The following is a 19,841-nucleotide window of genomic DNA, read 5'->3' as shown; positions in this document are numbered from 1 at the left end:
TGGAAAAACACACATATGTTAAAGAATTTGGCTTTCCTAGAGCTAGTCCCGGTCTTATTGGCTGTTTATTTATGGAGTGAACACATTGCGAATAAAAAACTTGTCATGTGGTCAGACAATCTTGGACTGGTGCATATTCTTAATAAGCAAACGGCTAAATCGAAACCAGTAATGCACCTCCTCAGGCCTCTTATATTGTGTATACTATCAAACAACATCACGTTCAAAGCTCGCCACGTATCCACCAAACTTAATGTAATATGTGATTCTATTTCTCGTAAGCGCTGGGACAAGTTCCGGCAAGCGGCGCCAGAGGCGAACCAATGCCCAGATCCAATCCCCCAGGCGTTCTTGTCAGTGATTTACTCGACGAAGCTGATAGATTGTTTAATGTCTCCAGTTCCATAAATACAAGATTGTCATACATGCAAGGCATAAGTGCATTCTCACAGTTCCGGAGCGCGCATCAGCTTATGGAAGACTGTCCCCCTCCCGTATACCACATAGTTCTGTTCATTTCTTTTTTATCTTTACAGAGCCGTTCCCACAACACGGCCCGCTTATACACAGCTTCCATTAGTTACCAATGCAAACTCTTAGGCGTATTCGATCCAACGTCCAGTTTTATTGTTTTAAAGTTACTAAACGGTATGAAAAGGCACTGCATCCGCAAGGACCCTCGCTTACCTATCACGCCTCAGATTCTATGTTCCGTGTTAGCTGTACTTCCAGTTGTATGTAATTTGTAAAAATGCTTATTAACAAACACTTTTCTCCACTGGCTATATCGTCGCCTTTTCTGGGTTTTTACGGGTCGGGGAACTTACCGTCACAATAATTTCGGCGGCCGACGTCTCTGTATGTAAGGAAGTTGCTCAAATAAGGCTACGCTTTTCAAAAAACAGACCAGTATGGGGCGTCACAGTGGATCAAACTACAGGCTTCTAGTGGTCCAATTTGCCCCGTGACAGCAATTACCAAATATCTAAGTATTCGTCCAAAATTCGAGGGTCCCCTATTGTGTCATTTCAATGGCTCCCCAGTCACCAGGTACCAATTCCCGGCAGTGCTTAAAAAATCTCTCTTGCACTTAGGCCTCAATTACGCCTGCTTCAGCTCCCATAACATTCGAATTGGGGCTGCAACTTCCGCAGCCCTAAAAGGGGTTCCTTTGGATGAAATTAAGCTCGCCAGTAGGTGGCGCTCTGACTCTGTCCGCACCTACATACGCCCGAATATGGTTTCCGTTCCTAGAATACTATAAACATGCTCGTTGGCCGCTGTACACCAGGGTCACTCATGAATGCAATTATGTTTTCAATTTATTTCAGTTTGGATGTTTGGTTCATCAATAATCAAACAGGCGTTCTTGGCTAGCCGCAAGAGTCCCGGGGGTTCAAATTTGGGGTTTCAAAACCTAGAAATATGGTGGCAAGGCTACAGTGGTCTTGGGGTAACAAAGTGCCGGAGCAAACTCAGGACTTTGTTAAAGATAAGGTCTCCCCCAAATTTTATATTGATTCACTGTTGAGCAAATGATATCGGTGAAACAAAATCCGTTCAAATATGTAATTTGATCCCGGCTATAGTTAAATTCATCCATCTGAACATGTCCGGCACTATAATTATTTGGTCTCAGCTATTGCCTAGAATGTCATGGCGCCATAGTTCAAATTTATTTGCCATGGACCTGGCAAGAAAAAGAATAAATAACTTTGCAGCAAGTCTTGTTTTGAACATGGGGGGCAGGTACATCAAGTATAGTGACATAAAGCTAGGCGCTTCTCGTCTGTTTTCTGATGGGGTACATCTTTCCGAATTAGGTAACAGTCTTTTCTTAAATGACATCTCGGCTGGCCTCGAGTGTTTTACTACCAGTGGCTAAACTGTCTACCCCCCAATAACAAGTTGCTAGCCCAGTCCAGGGCACGTGTGGTGTAGCCCCAGGAGGTATACATACTTAATATGGTGATATTTTTGGAGTAGCACTCAGGTCGCTACATTCTGGAATAAATCAAATGGTGTTCGCAGCTGGGCAAACTGTTCTTTATTAATTCATGGCGTGCACGGGACTTTTTGTAAATCGCCCTCCAAAAAACAAAACAAAAAAAAACAAAACAAATATTAATAAATAAGGAGTTAGATTATTGGGGTATCAATTCTTGTCGTTTCGTATTATTTTATTTTTTTTGGCGGTGAACCTTTGCTTCGCGCAGATTCAATTGGCGCGGTAGCGATTTACATTGAGTCAATACGTAAATATTTAATACGCCTAGGCAGTTTAGTACCGCTGTTACCAGGGTCTATCTGCTGATGGTGTTTCAAGTGTACAATACGGTGCGTCTTTATAATGACGCTTGGAAGGGTCTATAATGGTGACCCTTGGACTTGATAGGGACGACGGGTTTTCAACCACCGCGTCTCCCGCCTGTAACATTAGCCGTGCAAGTTTAATGCCATCTTTCAAAATTAAATTAAATAAATCTGTGAACATTACGTGTTTCTTTTTGTTTACTGTAAGCTTTGGTACCTCAAAAGCAGTTCCCGCGCACACATGCTGCTAAGTGTACGCGGGTCCCGTCTTTTTATACTGGCGTCGGTCGATAATTCTGGTTACAGCTTAATGTAACCAGCGTTATCGCGGAGCACAGTACCTTTTACAATACAAGTCTATACTACCGTAACCAGTCTATCACTATAGAATCTATCCGATGACGTCAGCGTGTACCTTGTTACCTCCCTTTTCTTCTACAACTTTCGAGAAGGTAGCCCGTACATTTTTCCTCAAATCCCTGCCCAGCCCACCCCATTTACATGATTATAATAAACTATATATATATATGTGTGTTTTCAGTTCATCGTTTGTGTGTATAGAGCTTAATGTTATCCATAGTTGTCAAAATATTTCGGTATACTTGAATCGAGACATAGCCCGGTCATCTTAACTTCAACATAACATATGTAACTTTTTAATTAAATGTGTTTTGTTTGCTCGCGTCTGTGATGTTTATTTCAGTCGAGCCACTAGAAACCATTGCCATTATACCCATACCTTGCCCCATCTTCTGCACGGCTTCATGTTGTCGACTCTGACGTACCGAATCCAAGTTCAGCTTTCCATGATGCATGAATATACAACCCAACGTGAACCCGAGGATCAGGACGTTTGTTCCGGGAAGGCGCGTTGGCGATTAACATTTAGTCAATACGTAAAATATTTAATACGCCTAGGCAGTTTAGTACCGCTGTTACGAGGGTCTATCTGCTGATGGTGTTTTAAGTGTACAATACGGTGCATCTTTATGGTGACGCTTGGAAGGGTCTATAATGGTGACCCTTGGACTTGATAGGGACGACAGGTTTTCAATCACCGCGTCCCTGCCTTTAACATTAGCCGTGCAAGTTTAATGCCATCTTTCAAAATTAAATTGAATAAATCTGTGGACATAACGGGTTTCTTTTTGTTTACATTAAGCTTTGGTACCTCAAAAGCAGTTCCGCGCAGTATACGCGGGCCCGTCTTTTTATACTGGCGTCTGTCGATAATTAAAACAAGCACTTGTGTGTCGTCGATTGCTTTTGACGTTAACATGTTTAGTCAAACGATTGCAAGATTTGACACCATTAAACATCTGTGGAGGGATACACTTTGCATCTACTTACTAATCTGTTTGTGTTATCTTAATGGTTTTCCGCTGGCATTTTATGCCGTATTGGATTAAAATTAAGCAATTGAGTTGAAAAGTGGCTTAATGTTAATGCCTCCACTGTTTTTTTACAATTATAAATAAGGTATTGACTGTTAATACTGAACCATACTTTCGACGATGGATGGGGCTTTTTAAATAGTTTAGCTGTTGAAATGATTACGAGTAATTGTTCCTAACAGGTACAACTCGCGGTTGACTCAATATGACACAGTATTAAAACAAATTAGTAAGGTTTAATATTGTAAATTGTTTTGCATCCGCATTGTTTCTTGAACAGCAATTAAGGAATTGTCTTCGAACAAAGTTAACTGCAGATGGAACTGTGGTCAGGATCATACATGTTTAACTTGTCATTAAATAAACACTTTCAGTTTGTCCCATTACCTGATCAAAATATAATGTTAACCACAACAAAATCCTTACTGATTGAAAGTGCGGGTTTCAATTGTGTCTCTTTGTGCCTTAATACTATAGCACATATCCAATAAGTTATTAGATTGTATTTAAGTATTACTTTTTTATAATTTTGTGACCATTTATTTTTCAAATTAAACTTAGAACCAAACCCGCTGTAACCTAGTTTTGTAAATTGGACGTGTTTAGTTAATATTGTTCAGCTTTTAGGGGGTAATTAACTCTTTTTTTAAAGTGCATTTAGTTGTAAGACAATTAAGTAAACAATACACTCTATGGCGTATTGACGATTTATAAAGCGTTTGTTTTAGGTATTTACAATCACCTACGTGACACTTTACTCCAGGGCAAGACAGAAATGCTACTGATTACATAATAACATACTTAAACAAGAAATACTGTTAATTTAATAGCTTTTTTGTTACTTTTCACTGAGGCTTTAATTGTGTAAATCGAAACAATCTCTTGGTTTAAAGTGTTGACTGCTGGCCTGCCTCTGTATTACCATTGTATAAGTATTGATTTAATAAAGCACGACCAAGCCTAACGGGCGATCCCAGAAAAAACATTTTGATTTGCAATAATTGTTTATATATCAAACACTTACAAATAGTGCTTTGTATTAAATAGTACATGAAGCTGATAGGTCTATATCAGTTTTATATCATTTTTAAGTATCTTGTTTTTTTATCAATTAATTCGAAACAACAATGTGACAGTGTCGACATCGATTGCGAAAAATATGTTTTACATTTATATTATTTTTTATAACAAGAATGGGACCACGACCTTGCCTAATCAGCCCGATTTTTCAAGTAAAAAGTAATATTAAATAGCACAATCATGTACTTTCCATGAAATTACTAAAATGCAGTATCAATATTGGATCCAATGAAAATAATAAAATTGTAGATCCAATCTGTATAACAATAATCATTGAGTATCCCTGCAAAGAGATAATCCTACTTAAATATTTGCACACAATATTTGTTATTGAACAAGAAACGTAAATAGTATCAACACACAGACTTAGAGAAAGCTTTTGGCCATATAGATCATATAGATATAAAATCAGCGGTTACTCCTCACGCATATCTATTACTCAAAGAGGTACATAAGCTTCTTTTAGGTGTTAACAGGAACGGTGAAGAAGGAATTTTTACTATGCTTTATCACAATAATTAGATCATATGAACTACATGTTATACATAAAACGAACTATGTGATAGAGTTTTCGTTTCCACGCTCTTCATGCTTTTTAACACGATAAAATGAAACTAACTTAAATAAGATTTTACTTAAGAGTTATTACAGCAAACAAAGCACAATGTATTGCACTAGAACTATGGAATCATGCGATATCAGATACTTAATACAAACATGCCATGCAGCGGGCTATTACAATGATTGATATCATACAATTGTATAAATATCTAAGCAATATGCTCATTTCGGAATATCAAGTTCGTGATGTTCTTTTAGTAAATAAAGTAGATATAGTTTCATTAATTTTCGATGTCATATCGTACAGTTATTTTTTACCTTACCATACGCATTAGTGAAGCACCATGAAACTCTTCAATTGTAAACATAACATGTATTGTTTGCACATAATAAGGACTAAGCTATCAAGCTGTGTAAGTATTTCTCAATGAGAGAAAAGTCACTTAAGAGCCAAACAAAGACTGGACAGTCAAACCCCTTGTATTCTTTCAAATCATCTCCTTATTGCCAGTGACAAATCATTAAGTTACGTTCTGAATTAAGATTATCATGAGATATTTCTATGAGTTAATAAACGAAATCAAATTATTGCCTATGCCTAAAACAGTCTTTTCAATCAAGATTAGTAGATTTGAATTATAAACAGCCATCTACTGTGAACATTTTAACAGCCAACACTCCCTTTGCCCCTTTTATTTCCCGGCAAAGTTTCATAATCTAAACATATCAAGACTCTTACAGCTTATCCACGAATTGGAACACCCTGAAATCACTTCTCAATCACTACCAATAGCATATTAGTAAAATCAAATGACATAATCGCATTGTGCTTGCACCGCGTGGAATACAAATATCCAACCAGCCGGGTCACCCTAATTAACACATAATATTAAGTTGACGGCACCTTACTCTTCTAAATGAGGTTATATATAATCTTGTTTCTGAGTTCAGATATAACATTGTGCATTATTGATAATGTTTTATGACGAGTTGTTGACAAAGGTATTATTGATTTGATTGTTCTTTTGCAGTGGTCTTTATATTATGGTATTAAATCCAATTGTGTGCAAACAAAAGAGCAATTTAAAACATGTACAGCTTGGAACAAAATGTAAATAATACATTAACGCCAGTTAAAATTGAACAAAGATGATGATCCCTTGATGAAACTGTGTACAGTTATTTTCAGATATATTGAAGCTTAAGTATAAATTATTAAGGCTTTGTTTTGTACTGAAAATATATCGTAACGATAAATGATTTAAAAAAACAACAACAGAAAACAATATTTTAAAATTAATTTGAATTTTGTGTTTGTTTGCAAAAAAAACACACTGGTTTTGTAGATATATACCATTTGTATCAACAATATGATAATAATATAATTCTTAAAATATGGCTTCTCTTATTAAATAACCAAATACTTATAATAAATCACCATTTCCTGCTATACGTAAAACTAACACAATGGATACCACAGGAACACACTCAGACTCCCGAAAAGAAAACCATAATCTAGTCTAATTCTTAAAAGATCAACGCATAGATGACACTCAACATGAGACATACAACGTTGGAAGAAAAAACAATTAGATAACATAAAACATAAACATTGGTGTATTGTGATCAACGAATGTTTGAGTTACGGCCTCGGAACAGTCAGTGACAACATACACACAGGGTTATAAATCCGACTAAGCAAAGCATATTGATGTATAAAACAAAACAAAATATTTAAATTTGGTTTAAAGCTTACTATAATTTTAATGAGAACAAATAGGATAGTCTTGCTGGATTTATTCATAACCATATGTCTCCAGTTATGGAGTACTTATTTTCAATGTTTATATCAGAAATGGCGTTACCATCATATTCATTTTATACAGTTTTTTTAATAAATTACTTAGTTACAATAGACGTGACATTATAAATAAATGATGCAGTAGAGCATATGAGGTTCAATAAAGCATTCGTGATCAATAATGAATACCACTACTGTGGTCACTTTATACGAATTGGTTAAACTCTTGACTCTTAATATTATCTCAATGTTATCTCAATGCTCGGTATGATCACTATCTAGTAAACGCATTCAATCTATTGAAGGGTTATTGAATATTTTCTCTCTACAAATTATCCTACTTATTATGCGTTTAGGCTGTAGCAGAACAGAACAGAAAAGAAAATTTTTGGACTTTAGCATAAACAGCTCATCGTCACATTACACATATATAAATTTAAACAGAAATATAGAATACACCCACACAATAAATCAAAACATAAGTAGTTACAATATAATGCGTTTTAACTTATTTTTGAATCATAGACAGATTTTTTAGAAATTATTTAAAAACAACAGAAAAAGGAAAATATCCACCAAGATACACAGAGACGCAATATTGCCGTTTATGAAGAACCCTTATACAACCAGATCAGAGATAAATCAGTTGTGATTAAACAGCAACAGAAAATAAGCAAAAAGCATGTAAAAAGGAAATACAAAGACATAAGACTACTCGTCTTGTTTTTGGTGGCCATGCATGAATAAAACAATTAAGCATAGTTCTTTCCCATTTCAAAGGCTTTTTAAAAAAAATGCTTATTTAACAAGAAGTGATTTATTATCAGTTTGCAGTAGAAGAATAAACTTAGCCATAATAGAATGTTCTGAATAGTATCTTGATTGATATCTAATTTCTACGAAAATCAGCATACTCTACATATTTTAAGACAAAATGGTCTTCCAGATCGTTTAAATTACAAAATGTACACTTTCATTCATTTCTTACAATGTTATTATGTCTCCCGAGTTCAATATTTAATCTGTGGGACGAAAGCCTTAATTTTGCATGTACTTTTCTGTTCTTAATGTTATCTAATTCTAATTCTAATATATATAGCTTGATACTTCGAATGCATCTTTGAGCTCTTTATATATAAATAATGTGCTACAGCTTTCCATACCCACTCTCCAGTCTGAAATATAAATGTATCGTAATTTATTTCTAATCACAGGTACAAAGGCAGTCATATTAACTGATTCTGGATAAAACCACACGTCATAAAATCCCGAATGTTGTAAAACATATCGAACATTTGAGGCCCAATTTCTTACAGCAGGGTTTGCATCTATCTCTCTTAATTCTTTACCGAAAGTTGTCCATAAAATACAATTGTCAGTTTTGCTAGTGAATAGTTTGATAAAATATCTAATAATCCGAATATATCGTTCAATATACAGCGGTAACCGACCTAGCTCAATTTTTAAAGACAATGTATGTGTAGACCTTTAAGCTTTAGCTTATCATTCATAAAGATATTGAATATCATTTGAGCATAATGCGCTTGTAAATAATAAATCATGTTGCTTTGCCAATTCATCTGTCAATTGAAGAGTTTTACAAATCCTTTCCACACAATTTATTCAAAGGAACGCTTTGAACAAAGCCCTTTAAGTCACGTATTGTTGTTCATCACTGGGTCTAAAACAAGCGCTCGTTCAGCATAGAAAGCGTTATGTCATATTCTTTTCTTTTTTTCAATGTATTCAAAAGGTCGTGGCGAATATTATTGAGATACTCTTTGCTGTTGAATAAAATGCATTGTTTTTCGTTGTTTTGTTTTCATGAATTATTAAATAGCGCGCTTGCTCACTACTAGCAACTAGCAAGTCGAGCACACGGGACACACAAATTGACTAGGGTAACAATTAGTGAACGAGCTTCAGTAAATTCACAGCTAAATCATGTGCATTCGATCAAGTATTTCAATGAAAATGAACATTCATATATTTAGTGTAATTCTTTACACACAATTATCACTACTTTGTGGTCTAACTCAAGGACAAGTCATCGAATTAAACCAGGCTGGCTATAGAAAAATTGACATCACTGGTCCGAAAGTTTGGAAAGAAAATGTTAGTTTTAACGGATGCGTGGACAAATGTAAATTTCGCGCAGCATGCACGGCTGTGAATTACCACGGAATTTTCCACCTATGCGAACTGGACATAGAGCCTTATCCTGAAGTTGTTCCGACTAAAAGAAGTGGTCTACACTACTGGATAAAACCAAAGCAAGAGGTATTAGGCTTTGTTTGTTTTGATTAGTTATACACGCTAGTAGTAACCTTATAAAACAGTTGGTATACCGACAATGTTCTTAGTTGCCTACACAACTATATGCACAATTTGTTTTAGCGTTAACAATCCGATAACCAAGGAGTAGTTGGTTTGCTTCCGGTGCGGACGGTCCTTGGTTTAATTCCCGACGTCGCTGAACCGATACACGTTAATGTTCCAGTTGCTAAAATGACTAGCGCGCATTAAGTAATGGTAAACTCCCAGGGAATTTCTATCAGTTTTGTAAGATTTAGGGCATATGGACATATTAAACGCCTGATCAGAGCAACCTAGGTTGTTTAACATGCTTCTAATAACATTGCCATCACGTGTTAAGGCGGGGAATTGAATCTTGTGTTTTAACAAGAAAATAGACTCATTGTCATTTGAACGAAGCCTGAAGGGCAATCTAGATATTGAGTTATGTACTATAGAACAAAGTTATTTTGATAGTTATCCGTTATATTTGTATTGTCAACGAATATTTCCACTCTGTTATATTGCATTTGACACTGCAAACATGTTTGACATATTAATACGTATATTACTATATATAGTAACAAAATGGCATGTTTTTGAGGTCAATATATGACTTTTTGCGGCATTATGCGATATCGGCCGGCGCGTGCTAGGCATTGTGGTTTCGTACCTGGCGAATTAATAAACGCACGTGCATAACAAGTCATCAGCTGTCAGTATCATCAAACATGGCAGCGGCTGCTCGAGTCCTTAGTTAACATACATTTAGACCTTGATGGGAAGATTAAAGAGAACAACATAACATTCAAAGATACGTTGAAGTTCGTTGACTCTAAGAAAAATACGGCGACGGTTTCGGAAACAAAAAGCGACGAAAAAAAGGTCAAAAAAATGACTGCGAACGGATGGGGAAGATGAGTTGAAGACCATCCCGGCATTTGAACTTGATGGGTTTTTTCCCGTTTTATTTTTGGTTTAAAAAATACAAAACCTGGCGAAGGACTGGAGCCTACAACCATACAAAGAGTGATTTCATCGATCCGACGACACCTAGTGGAAAAGAGTATTTCTGAAGACCTGACAATGTTTCGCCACACGCAGAATACGCTGAAGGCCAAGGCCAAAGATTTGAAAGAGAGGGGTCTTGAAAATAAGACCAACAGGGCTAACAGATATATGGACGAGGAAAAACAGACACTCTATTCTCAGGAAGTTCTTGGACCCGGTAAGTCAAAAAATGCATTGTGTTCCCCCTACGGACTAATCAATAATAAGCGTAAGAATCATCCAAATATGCAGAAAATAACAACAAGAAAAGTATATCATCATATTTATTTATTAAAATAAAGACAATTATCTGTTGAAAAGTTTGTTTTGACAGTTTTAAATAAGTAAACGGTTTGACAGCTATTTGTTTACATTGACACCGTTAGGTTTCTAAGTGACAATGCCAAGGGAGATAAGTGTAAAAGTGTTTTTTTTTTCTAAAACGTCCATAAAGCAACCGGTATTGCAAGAATTTTTACTAGTCTGGACTTCCCTCCCCAGACAATATTTGTTCAATTTGGCTTTGTTTTTTTATTTGTTCTTATCGATTTTATGATCCATTTTAATAAAGTTCAAATGCTCTCATTAGCACAACATGGTTGAATAACACTATGCTTCTGTGCTTGAGGGGTCGGCAAGAACATGTTACTATGCTTCGGGAAGATCAGGAGTTGGGGAAGTCTCACGGCGTCAGTGGAAAGCTCTTCCTCGAATTTACTGAGAGGGCAACCAAGACGAGAAAAGGTATCAATAATGATCCTAGAGCTTTCAAGCCAAAGCTATGGGAAGCAAGGGGTATGCTTTAAGCATTGTGTGGGAATTTATTAAAAGCCAACCAAATAACATCTCAAAGTATATTCTCCGTTGTAAGAATACAGTATTAAACAAAGTAAATTGTATAATGCCTTTCATATTAATAATACAATGAAAGGTAAAACTGATAATACATCATTTCAACATACAATAAATATATACAATACACTTATATAATGATTGATTCACAGGTGACCCAAACTGTTTAATCAACATGTACAAGACATACAAAGAATAAAGGCCTACTGTTGATCCACAGAGCAGGTTTACCTACAACCAAATCGGTACTTAATTTCAACCGGCATTTGGTTTAATAATACTCCAATTGGTAAAGATTATTTTGAATCTATCGCAAGAAAACTGAGTGGAAAGGCCGACTTTGGGAGGAAATATACCAACCATTCAGGAAGAAAAACATTCATCTCTAACTTGCTGGACGAAGGGTCCCACCAACTGAGGTAGCCCAAATGTCAGGACACAAAAAATGGCATTCATTGAATCATTACCACACATTCAGTTTGAAAAGAAAACAGGAACTATCTGAAAAGATACATGCCCCAATCAAAACAAAATAATCAATTACAAGAAGTAGCGCTACTGAGGTATTTTAAAGAACTGAAATTACAGATGAAGAAATGAAAAGCACAAGGGGAACTTTGGGTGTATCTAATGAACTGTCAAAACCTTAGACACTTTTCAGTTGATGTACATTCAATCCCCCTGTGAACATTGTGATCAGACGTTGAGAAGAGAAGGAACTGCTAACTGCATATTGACATTGGTTTGAAAACCAGATGTATATATATTGAATTTAGTAATACAAGGTGATATATTATTTATAGAATAATACATGGTTGACCATGGCTTTTGGTTGATAATTGCCCCAGTGGAAGGAATTATTGTCTGAGGGCTTTAGCCCGAGGCAATTATATTCACTGTGGCAATTATCAACCAAAAGCCATTGTCAGCCATGTAATATCCTGTATAATACATATGTTTTGTCATTTGTCAATGATTTCAAATGGATTTAAAAACATGATTTTGTGGAACTATGAAGGATATGCCATATAATTAGCATGTAGTCTGAACGTTTTAAAAATGAGATATAAAAAGGGTTTTGAATGGCATTAGCAGCGAAAAATAACGAGTGACTAGAAATCGAAATAGCAAACCTTTTCGTACATGTTTTCAGAATAAGCCTTCATTTTTTCCATTCTTCAAATATTTCCTGTTTTACATCGGCTGATTGTGATGTTCATTTCAATAGGTGGTGAGCACAGCGATCAAGCCTATGAGCAGTTTCATAGGAATCTCGGCTTTAATGACCCTAGCCATTTCGCTGGTATAATTAACATTTCTTAGGGAATAATGTAAAACAAAACCTTTAAACAAAACAGTTCCTTGTCTCACTGCCTAATGGGGCTATACTCCGTATGATGAAATAGCGGAAAAAAGGAAATTGTCGAAAACTGACATTTACTTGACATATGTACAATGCATTAAAACTTACTAATTTAAGTACCACATAGTTTACAATTTATTAAAGTTTAGCAGTTATTTCGTATTTTTCCATAAAAAAAGATTACTGGGTATGTCTACCAGGTAGATTTCATTCCTTATGCGTGATTGGCTAGTCGGTGTTATCACGTGATATTACTGAGGTAGGTCTATAGCTTAATTATGTCACTCAAGTAGTGTAAGCCGTCGTAGCTCAGTGATTACGAGGTTGGACTGCAATTTTGGCGACACTGGTTCGAACCCGGTCTCCTACACAATTTTATTTTACATTTTGGTACTTTTTTTACAATTATGATATCAAAGCGTAACACAGTTTATTTGATAATGGTCCTTAGATTCGTTACAGAAAAAAATAATTTTGGTGCCAATCTGGTGTACAGTCCCTTTAATGACCTTTACCGAATGTAAACATCCGGTACGGTTTCGGAGAGTATTCGTTATAGAAACACGGAAGGTGTCAATATTGGTAAAACTAATTGCACCGAAAGTTCCATTTTAATCCCTTTAAAGCTTTAAATGTTTAAATATTTGTCTACCGAGTGTACGGCGGCCATTTTATGTTGGTGAAAATGACGTCAGTGTGCACGTTTTTGTCTTCGTCAGGCAATGATGCCATAATCGCCCTGACGTGCAGTGATAATCTCACGGGCGGAGACGATAATCATTATTGCCGGAACGATTTTCTTTAGTAAAATGTTAATATTTATAGTTACATGTGTATTATTAAGGCACAATAAACGGGACTATAAATGTCATATCCCATAAAATTACAATTTCATGCTATAAACAATGTTTTTGTTTGTGTACCGTACTGGAATATGTGTCTTATGCATAAACACTTTCTGTGTGAAAATAAATAAAGTGTGATGTTGTTCAAATGGTAAAATAGTAATAATATCTGTCATGAGTTTCCGTTCTGGACAGAAAAATCCGACCCGAGGGCACCTGCGTTGCCAGGTAATGAGGTTGCCAAGTTACCAGCTACACAGCGTGCCCAAAAGGCGAATTTTTCACGTCTTTTAAGGGTTATCTTGTTTTCTTTTTTAGGTATATATTTGTAAAGATAATCTAAATGGATTTCATCTTTTTAATCATGAAGTGTATAATAAAAGAAATAGAAATAATTACATCACATTACGTGACTCATCTGGCATAAGGTGATGCCAGATGGAGTTTATCAGCACGGCTAAATTCACCGGAAATGCCTATCCGTTGTGCTAGAATAGTTCTTTCCTGGCAACCGCAGTTTTTAGTTACAACTAAACAAGCTACTTATTAGCCACAGTTTTAATGTACACTTAAAATAAACCAAAAACCTCAACAGTATATATCCTTGTAAAAAATAAGCAGACTTTTTTACTTAAATTTTGTTAAATTAAGAGTAACTATTCATAACAAATTTAAATGTATATATTTATCCGTCTGTCTGTCAGTCTGTCAAGCTGCCTGTTTTGTTACACAAAAAATGATATCTTTGTAGGAGTCTGTAGAGTGCGGCACAGAATCATGTATGTCAGGCTATGTTTGCAATATTCAGGAGAAAAAATGCGAAGTTAAAGGTAAGGTTATTGTAAACGACGGCATGAAACTATATTGATACAAAGACAATAAAATATTCATACTTCGTGTGCAAATAACTGGCGTTTGCAAAACAGTCAATACTTAATGTGTATTGTTGCTATTGTATACACTCCATACTTATATATTCTCTTATCGGCCTGTCATGAAATTGCTATGTAACTATTTTGTCAAGATTTATGTCAACCATAATTAAAATGCAAACATTCTGTCATAAAGTGTAAACAAAAATAATGCAATTGATGCCACATCGCCTAGATGTGCTTCACTTCTAGTGTTAACATTTTGAAAGAATGATAATGTTTTATTTATTACAAAATAGTTTGATGCTTCGGCAAACAACGTTTTATCTTTCAGAATGTTCCCCTTTATCAATTGCGAACACCGTCATACTCGGTAGCGTAAATGCAGTCGGAGCTAAGGTCAAGATGCGTTGTAAGGAAGGATTCTATGCACAAGGATCGACAGCTATCACATTAACGTGTAAATCAAACGGTGATTGGAGTCCAACACCTTTGATTTGCATGCCAGGTATTTTGTAACGCAGTTTCTGTACAACTTGAATTTATGGCAGTGTATGTTCATTTTTAAACACAGCAATCAAAATGTGTCTTAAAGTTACTCTGTTGCAAGTGAAGAAGCTTAAATTTTCTATTGTAAATAGTCCGGCAAATTACCGATGTGAGTGGAATGCCATTATATTTGGCATATCATTCTGTCATCGTTCCTGTGTCAGTTACGAGAGATGTGCGGATGCCTGTTGTTGTCGTTCTCTTAGCTGTGCCTGATAACGCTTTGTATTATCGGATAATAAGAAGTACTGTCAGAAACCTGTGTTGTTGTAGGTTACAGGCGAATTTTTTATCCGAGGCTTAGTTTTCTGTTCGGCTTAAAGGTCATGTAGTCATATTTCTCTTTGTTCGAGACCGGTGTAAGACAGTGTTTTATTTGGATCTTTCTTGAACCAAACATTAGGCCGTTTATAAATTTCTGACTGATATTCAGTCATTTTGTGGAGCGATCTCCCTTTGGGGACCCGAAATGACATTAGCCAACCTTTGTCAAGCGCAAGTTTCCTTACCTCAAGTCTTCCGGCCCGCCTTCAAGCGTTTAACTCTCGGTTAATAACTGCATTACTTAATGACAAAGTGAATACGGGATAACTGTTTGTCGTCCGCATATCCAATAACTACTGGCACATAAAGTGTAACACAAATAACAATATATAGTTATGTACTTATGATTTACCAAACTTCACCTACTCACTCATCAATTCTTTGGAAGCAAAAGAAAATCGTGTGTAATACATAATCAGGTTTATGTTTAAACATTTTGCTACTGAGCATGTTTCTGTAGCTTTTTGCATATATATCTTTATGACACAAGTACATTGTTAAGACACGAACAAAATATGTTCAAAGAAATGGCTATTAACAACCAGCTTCACGAATGGTCGATCTTCAACACTCAAAGCTTTGTGCTTCATGGTTAGGGAAGACACAGTAAAATATTGCATGAGCCGTCTATATTGGTTTATTATTTCTTTCGCGACCTCCGGCCGAAAGTTTCAAGAATTTTACCTCCAATCATATCATAAAAAACATATTTTTAGACATTTTAAATAAATATCATAATTTGCAGTTTTCCTATTTAACACCTTAAATGGCGTGTTTAAACGTGTATAGACGTAAAGAACAGTAAAGGAACTGAACGAGTTACACAAAGATAACTTCACCGCAAGAGTATTGTCCTGAGAAGAAGAATACCATTTTCGTTTTTTCGAGTACATGTTAAGAGTGCCCCAAGTTACTGTTGCCCCACGAATTACTGCACTCGTTTTCATTTTTTACCTGCAGTCATTTACATTCATACCTTTTTAATAGCACTGCATCGTGTTACGAGCCAGGCGTAACGAGAAAAACAAAGCCAGCAACAAACTTATTATGTTAAAGTTACAATGTTGAAATACAATTTAAATACCTGTTTCACACTTCCAAATAGCTTAAATAATTCCAATCCTGGTTTATGTCCTTTTTCCAATTTTAAAGCCTTAAAAGCTAAATGTTTTTGAGCAATTACATTTTAAATATTCCACACAGTAAACTCCCCAAAGAATAATCCAAATGTAAATCTGTATTTTAAAATTGATGAATGTCACAAAAGATAACCAAAGACAACCCTCTAAATCTGCTATACCTTATATTTATAGTCATAGATCTTTCTAGAATTATCTTCTAGAATATACTTAAGAAGTAACATACATTCCAGAAGTTTCCATACTATTCTATAACTTTCTTAAAGTATCCACAATGTAACAATTAATATCATTCTAAATGCAAAACAAATGCATAATACATAAATAAGCCGCCTACATAACAATCGTAGAAGGAAAAATGTATTTGTTTCGCTATGCTATAATAAAACAACTGAATTATCAACAAAACACGTTGCAAGCAATAGTTCAAGGTCTTCTGGTGAGATATTCAGTATGTCTCTTGTTTCATCCACACAAAACACCCAGTAGGTGAATATTTTGAGGTATTTTTCAGTCTTAAACTTATGTTATTCGCTTTACTGTCTTGGACGAGCTTGTTTTTAGCCCATTCCTCCAAAATATGTCATTTTTTGCTTAGACACAGACTCCGTGTTCATACCTGGTAATTGGAATTCAACATCAGTTAGTTTTTCAAAAGCTCATGCCATCGTGAAGTAGTTTATTATATTTTCTAAGATAATCCTCTTTTTCGTCAAACCCTTACAGTATAAGTAAACCATTTGCCAAAAGTTTCGTCGACGTCCACTTTGTCATCTGGTTTCAAAAGAAATTTCACATAATATAATTACAGGTTAATCACACGACCATATTTACAAACCGTAGAAAGTAGTTTAAGAAGGCTAACAGTTCTAAACTATTTAAAACAAGGCACACAATTTATTAAAAAAGGTCGGTAAAAAACGCTGCACAATTAAGTTTCGACAGCCAATGAAAATGGTCCATTCCTAAAATCCCGTTTTTAGCGAGCTTTGTAGCCAATAAAAACGGCATAAATTCGTTTTTGCCGTCTTTGGTCCGTATGAGGCGAGTTTTGGCATGTAGTGTCGTATATTGTACTGTATTAGATTGTTATAAGTGTTACCCGAACATTATAATTTTGATTGATTATAATTTGTTAATTTAATTGCTCGTACTTTAATTTATTGCTCCGATGAAAATATTTATGTTCAATGAAGGTATTTTTTATTGGTATATGCTATAGGTATGTGAGTAACTGAACGCATTATTAAGTAAAGGTAACTGGTATCAGAACAAGAATTATTGTGTCAAATAATAACTAATTATACTGAATAAGCAATTTTAAGTTATGATACTTTTGATTGTCCATTGTCATATGTGCAATTCTAATTTACATTTATTATAAACAATTTAACATATTGGTTTACGGTTAAATGTTTATTACTGTCTTATGTTCGAATTATCCCTTATCTTGCCCACACGCTAATACTATCATTAATCAAACAATTTCTGAATTATTCCATTTTAAATTATATGTTAGAAAGTATCGATAAAAAACACACACAGACACGTGTCGTTTCTTTTTTATTTTTAAATATCATAACGTTCCGGCGGTAGTCACTCTATACATATTAATATCAGAATTTATCATTTCTGTCGTAGGTTTTTTGGCTTATAGGGTTATCCCTGTAGATAACGCCGGTTTATTACAGTGCCTAAGGATTGCGCCGACATCAAGGACACGGGTCAAAATGAGGCAAAAACAGGTGTCTACAGAATTAGACCGGACGGAACATCAAGTTTCTTTGTCCGTTGTGATATGGAGACATTAGGGGGTGGATGGACCGTCATACAGCGCCGAGTATCGGACTCAGACTTCTTCAAAGACTGGAATACCTATCAGAAAGGTTTTGGGAGCCTTGATACAAACTTCTGGCTTGGCCTTGAGCAGATTCATTACATATCTCGACAAGATCGATACGAGCTGCGAGTCGACATGACGAAGTACGACGGGACAACTAAATATGCCTGCTATAAGGTGTTTGAGCTGGGAGATTTGACATCTGGTTATAAGCTAACCGTTGATGAGTATTCAGGAACAGCCGGAGACAGCTTGTCTTATCACAATGGTCAACAATTCTCAACCTACGATAATGACAACGATAACCGTGGTGCGAACTGTGCTGAAGTATACGTTGGTAAGCGAGAAAACACATTGTGTTCGTATAGTCATGGAATGTTATGTTTACAAATGAGCTTGTATACAATGAAATAGGGATCGCTGTGGCCGGTTTTTCCACATTCCATTATACAGCAACAAAATAAATAAAAAACAATCAGGTATCTAAATGTTCCTACTATTGTCACTGTTCTATTTTTACCCGTATAATGAAATCGTTTCGGTAATGAATGTATCTTCCGTGCTAATATGTTTGTTCGTCAGACTGTTTAATTTATTAAAATGCAATGTTTTTCGGCAACGTTCTGCTGAAAATATGTCATATTCTAAGTCAGTAAGAACTGAAAATGTTATATTGCAACTGTTGTGTACTGACAAACGATGTGTTGTTAAATTGATCAGAAGGTTTTCAATCAATCATTTGTGACCTGGTTATCACATTTAAAGTTTGTATTATTTTAAAGAAAGGCCATCCACAATATGTATATTTTCATTGGCAACAAATGCTCATTCAAATGATAAAATTACTATACTGTTACAAGGGGTTCCCAGGCCTCAAAATTCAACAGTATGGTGAATTGCGAATGACGCGAATCGAAATCTGACTCCGACTTATCAGTTGTTGGATGGTGTTTTTCAGAGGTAGTTAAGTAATATTTTAGTGTATACAAGCATCGGTTTGGTCAATTCAATAGTTGAATGACAAACAGAGCCGGACCCTTTTTAACAGTATAGCTTAAGCATATATTTAATACGTTAAAAGGCAGTAAAGCGCGAATCTTCTATATACCTAACCAAATACAAAAAACGTCACGTTTGTTACTATACATGTGTAGTATATAATTTTGTAAGAAGAACATGTGTGCCTTTAATATACACGGCTGTATCACTTTTCATTATGATCTAGGTGCATGGTGGTACAAGGCCTGTCACTTTTCGAACCTCAACGGAGACTACGGAAACAATGGATTTGGGAAGGGCCTGAACTGGTTGACTTTCACCACCCACAAGAAATCCCTGATGTCAGTCGAGATGAAGCTTAGAAAAGTGTCAATATAATCTGACGTTTAGTTATCAAACTGAAAGTCTATTTTGTATGAACGAGAAACAAAATGTTAGTGTGCAATTGTCATTGGTAATTATTTATGTAATTTTAATCTATGATTTTGCGTATTTTACTGCTGTATATAAAAACATACGCCTATGACCATTGTGCTCCATTGTACTCAGTACGTTTGTTGATAA

The 19,841-nt window shown here is 35.5% G+C and overlaps 1 protein-coding gene across 1 annotated transcript; it reads left to right on the top strand.

Annotated features, from left to right (window-relative positions):
• The first annotated feature begins 14,328 nt into the window (after window positions 1–14,328).
• LOC128204976 (fibrinogen-like protein A) lies at window positions 14,329–19,655 on the top strand. Its single transcript, XM_052906372.1, has 4 exons — window positions 14,329–14,384; window positions 14,761–14,934; window positions 18,130–18,615; window positions 19,504–19,655. The coding sequence occupies exons 1-4, from the start codon at window positions 14,336–14,338 to the stop codon at window positions 19,653–19,655; spliced, it is 861 nt and encodes a 286-aa protein (XP_052762332.1). The 5' UTR covers window positions 14,329–14,335.
• Window positions 19,656–19,841: the final 186 nt, after the last annotated feature.

This window comes from Mya arenaria, chromosome 10, assembly GCF_026914265.1.
Source record: "Mya arenaria isolate MELC-2E11 chromosome 10, ASM2691426v1".
Classification (NCBI taxonomy): Eukaryota; Metazoa; Mollusca; class Bivalvia; order Myida; family Myidae; genus Mya; species Mya arenaria.
The sequence above is the reverse complement of the archived record's forward strand: the minus strand, read 5'-3'. Positions and strand labels throughout refer to the sequence as shown.

What these genes read in the sequence shown, in the direction of transcription:
- LOC128204976 (XM_052906372.1), top strand. Translation starts at nt 14,336, where the DNA reads ATGTCAGGCTATGTTTGCAATATTCAGGAGAAAAAATGCGAAGTTAAA. An exon ending in ACCTTTGATTTGCATGCCAG is followed by an intron (nt 14,935 to 18,129) that starts GTATTTTGTAAC and finishes GGTTTATTACAG; the next exon opens with TGCCTAAGGATTGCGCCGAC. An exon ending in CTGTGCTGAAGTATACGTTG is followed by an intron (nt 18,616 to 19,503) that starts GTAAGCGAGAAA and finishes ATTATGATCTAG; the next exon opens with GTGCATGGTGGTACAAGGCC.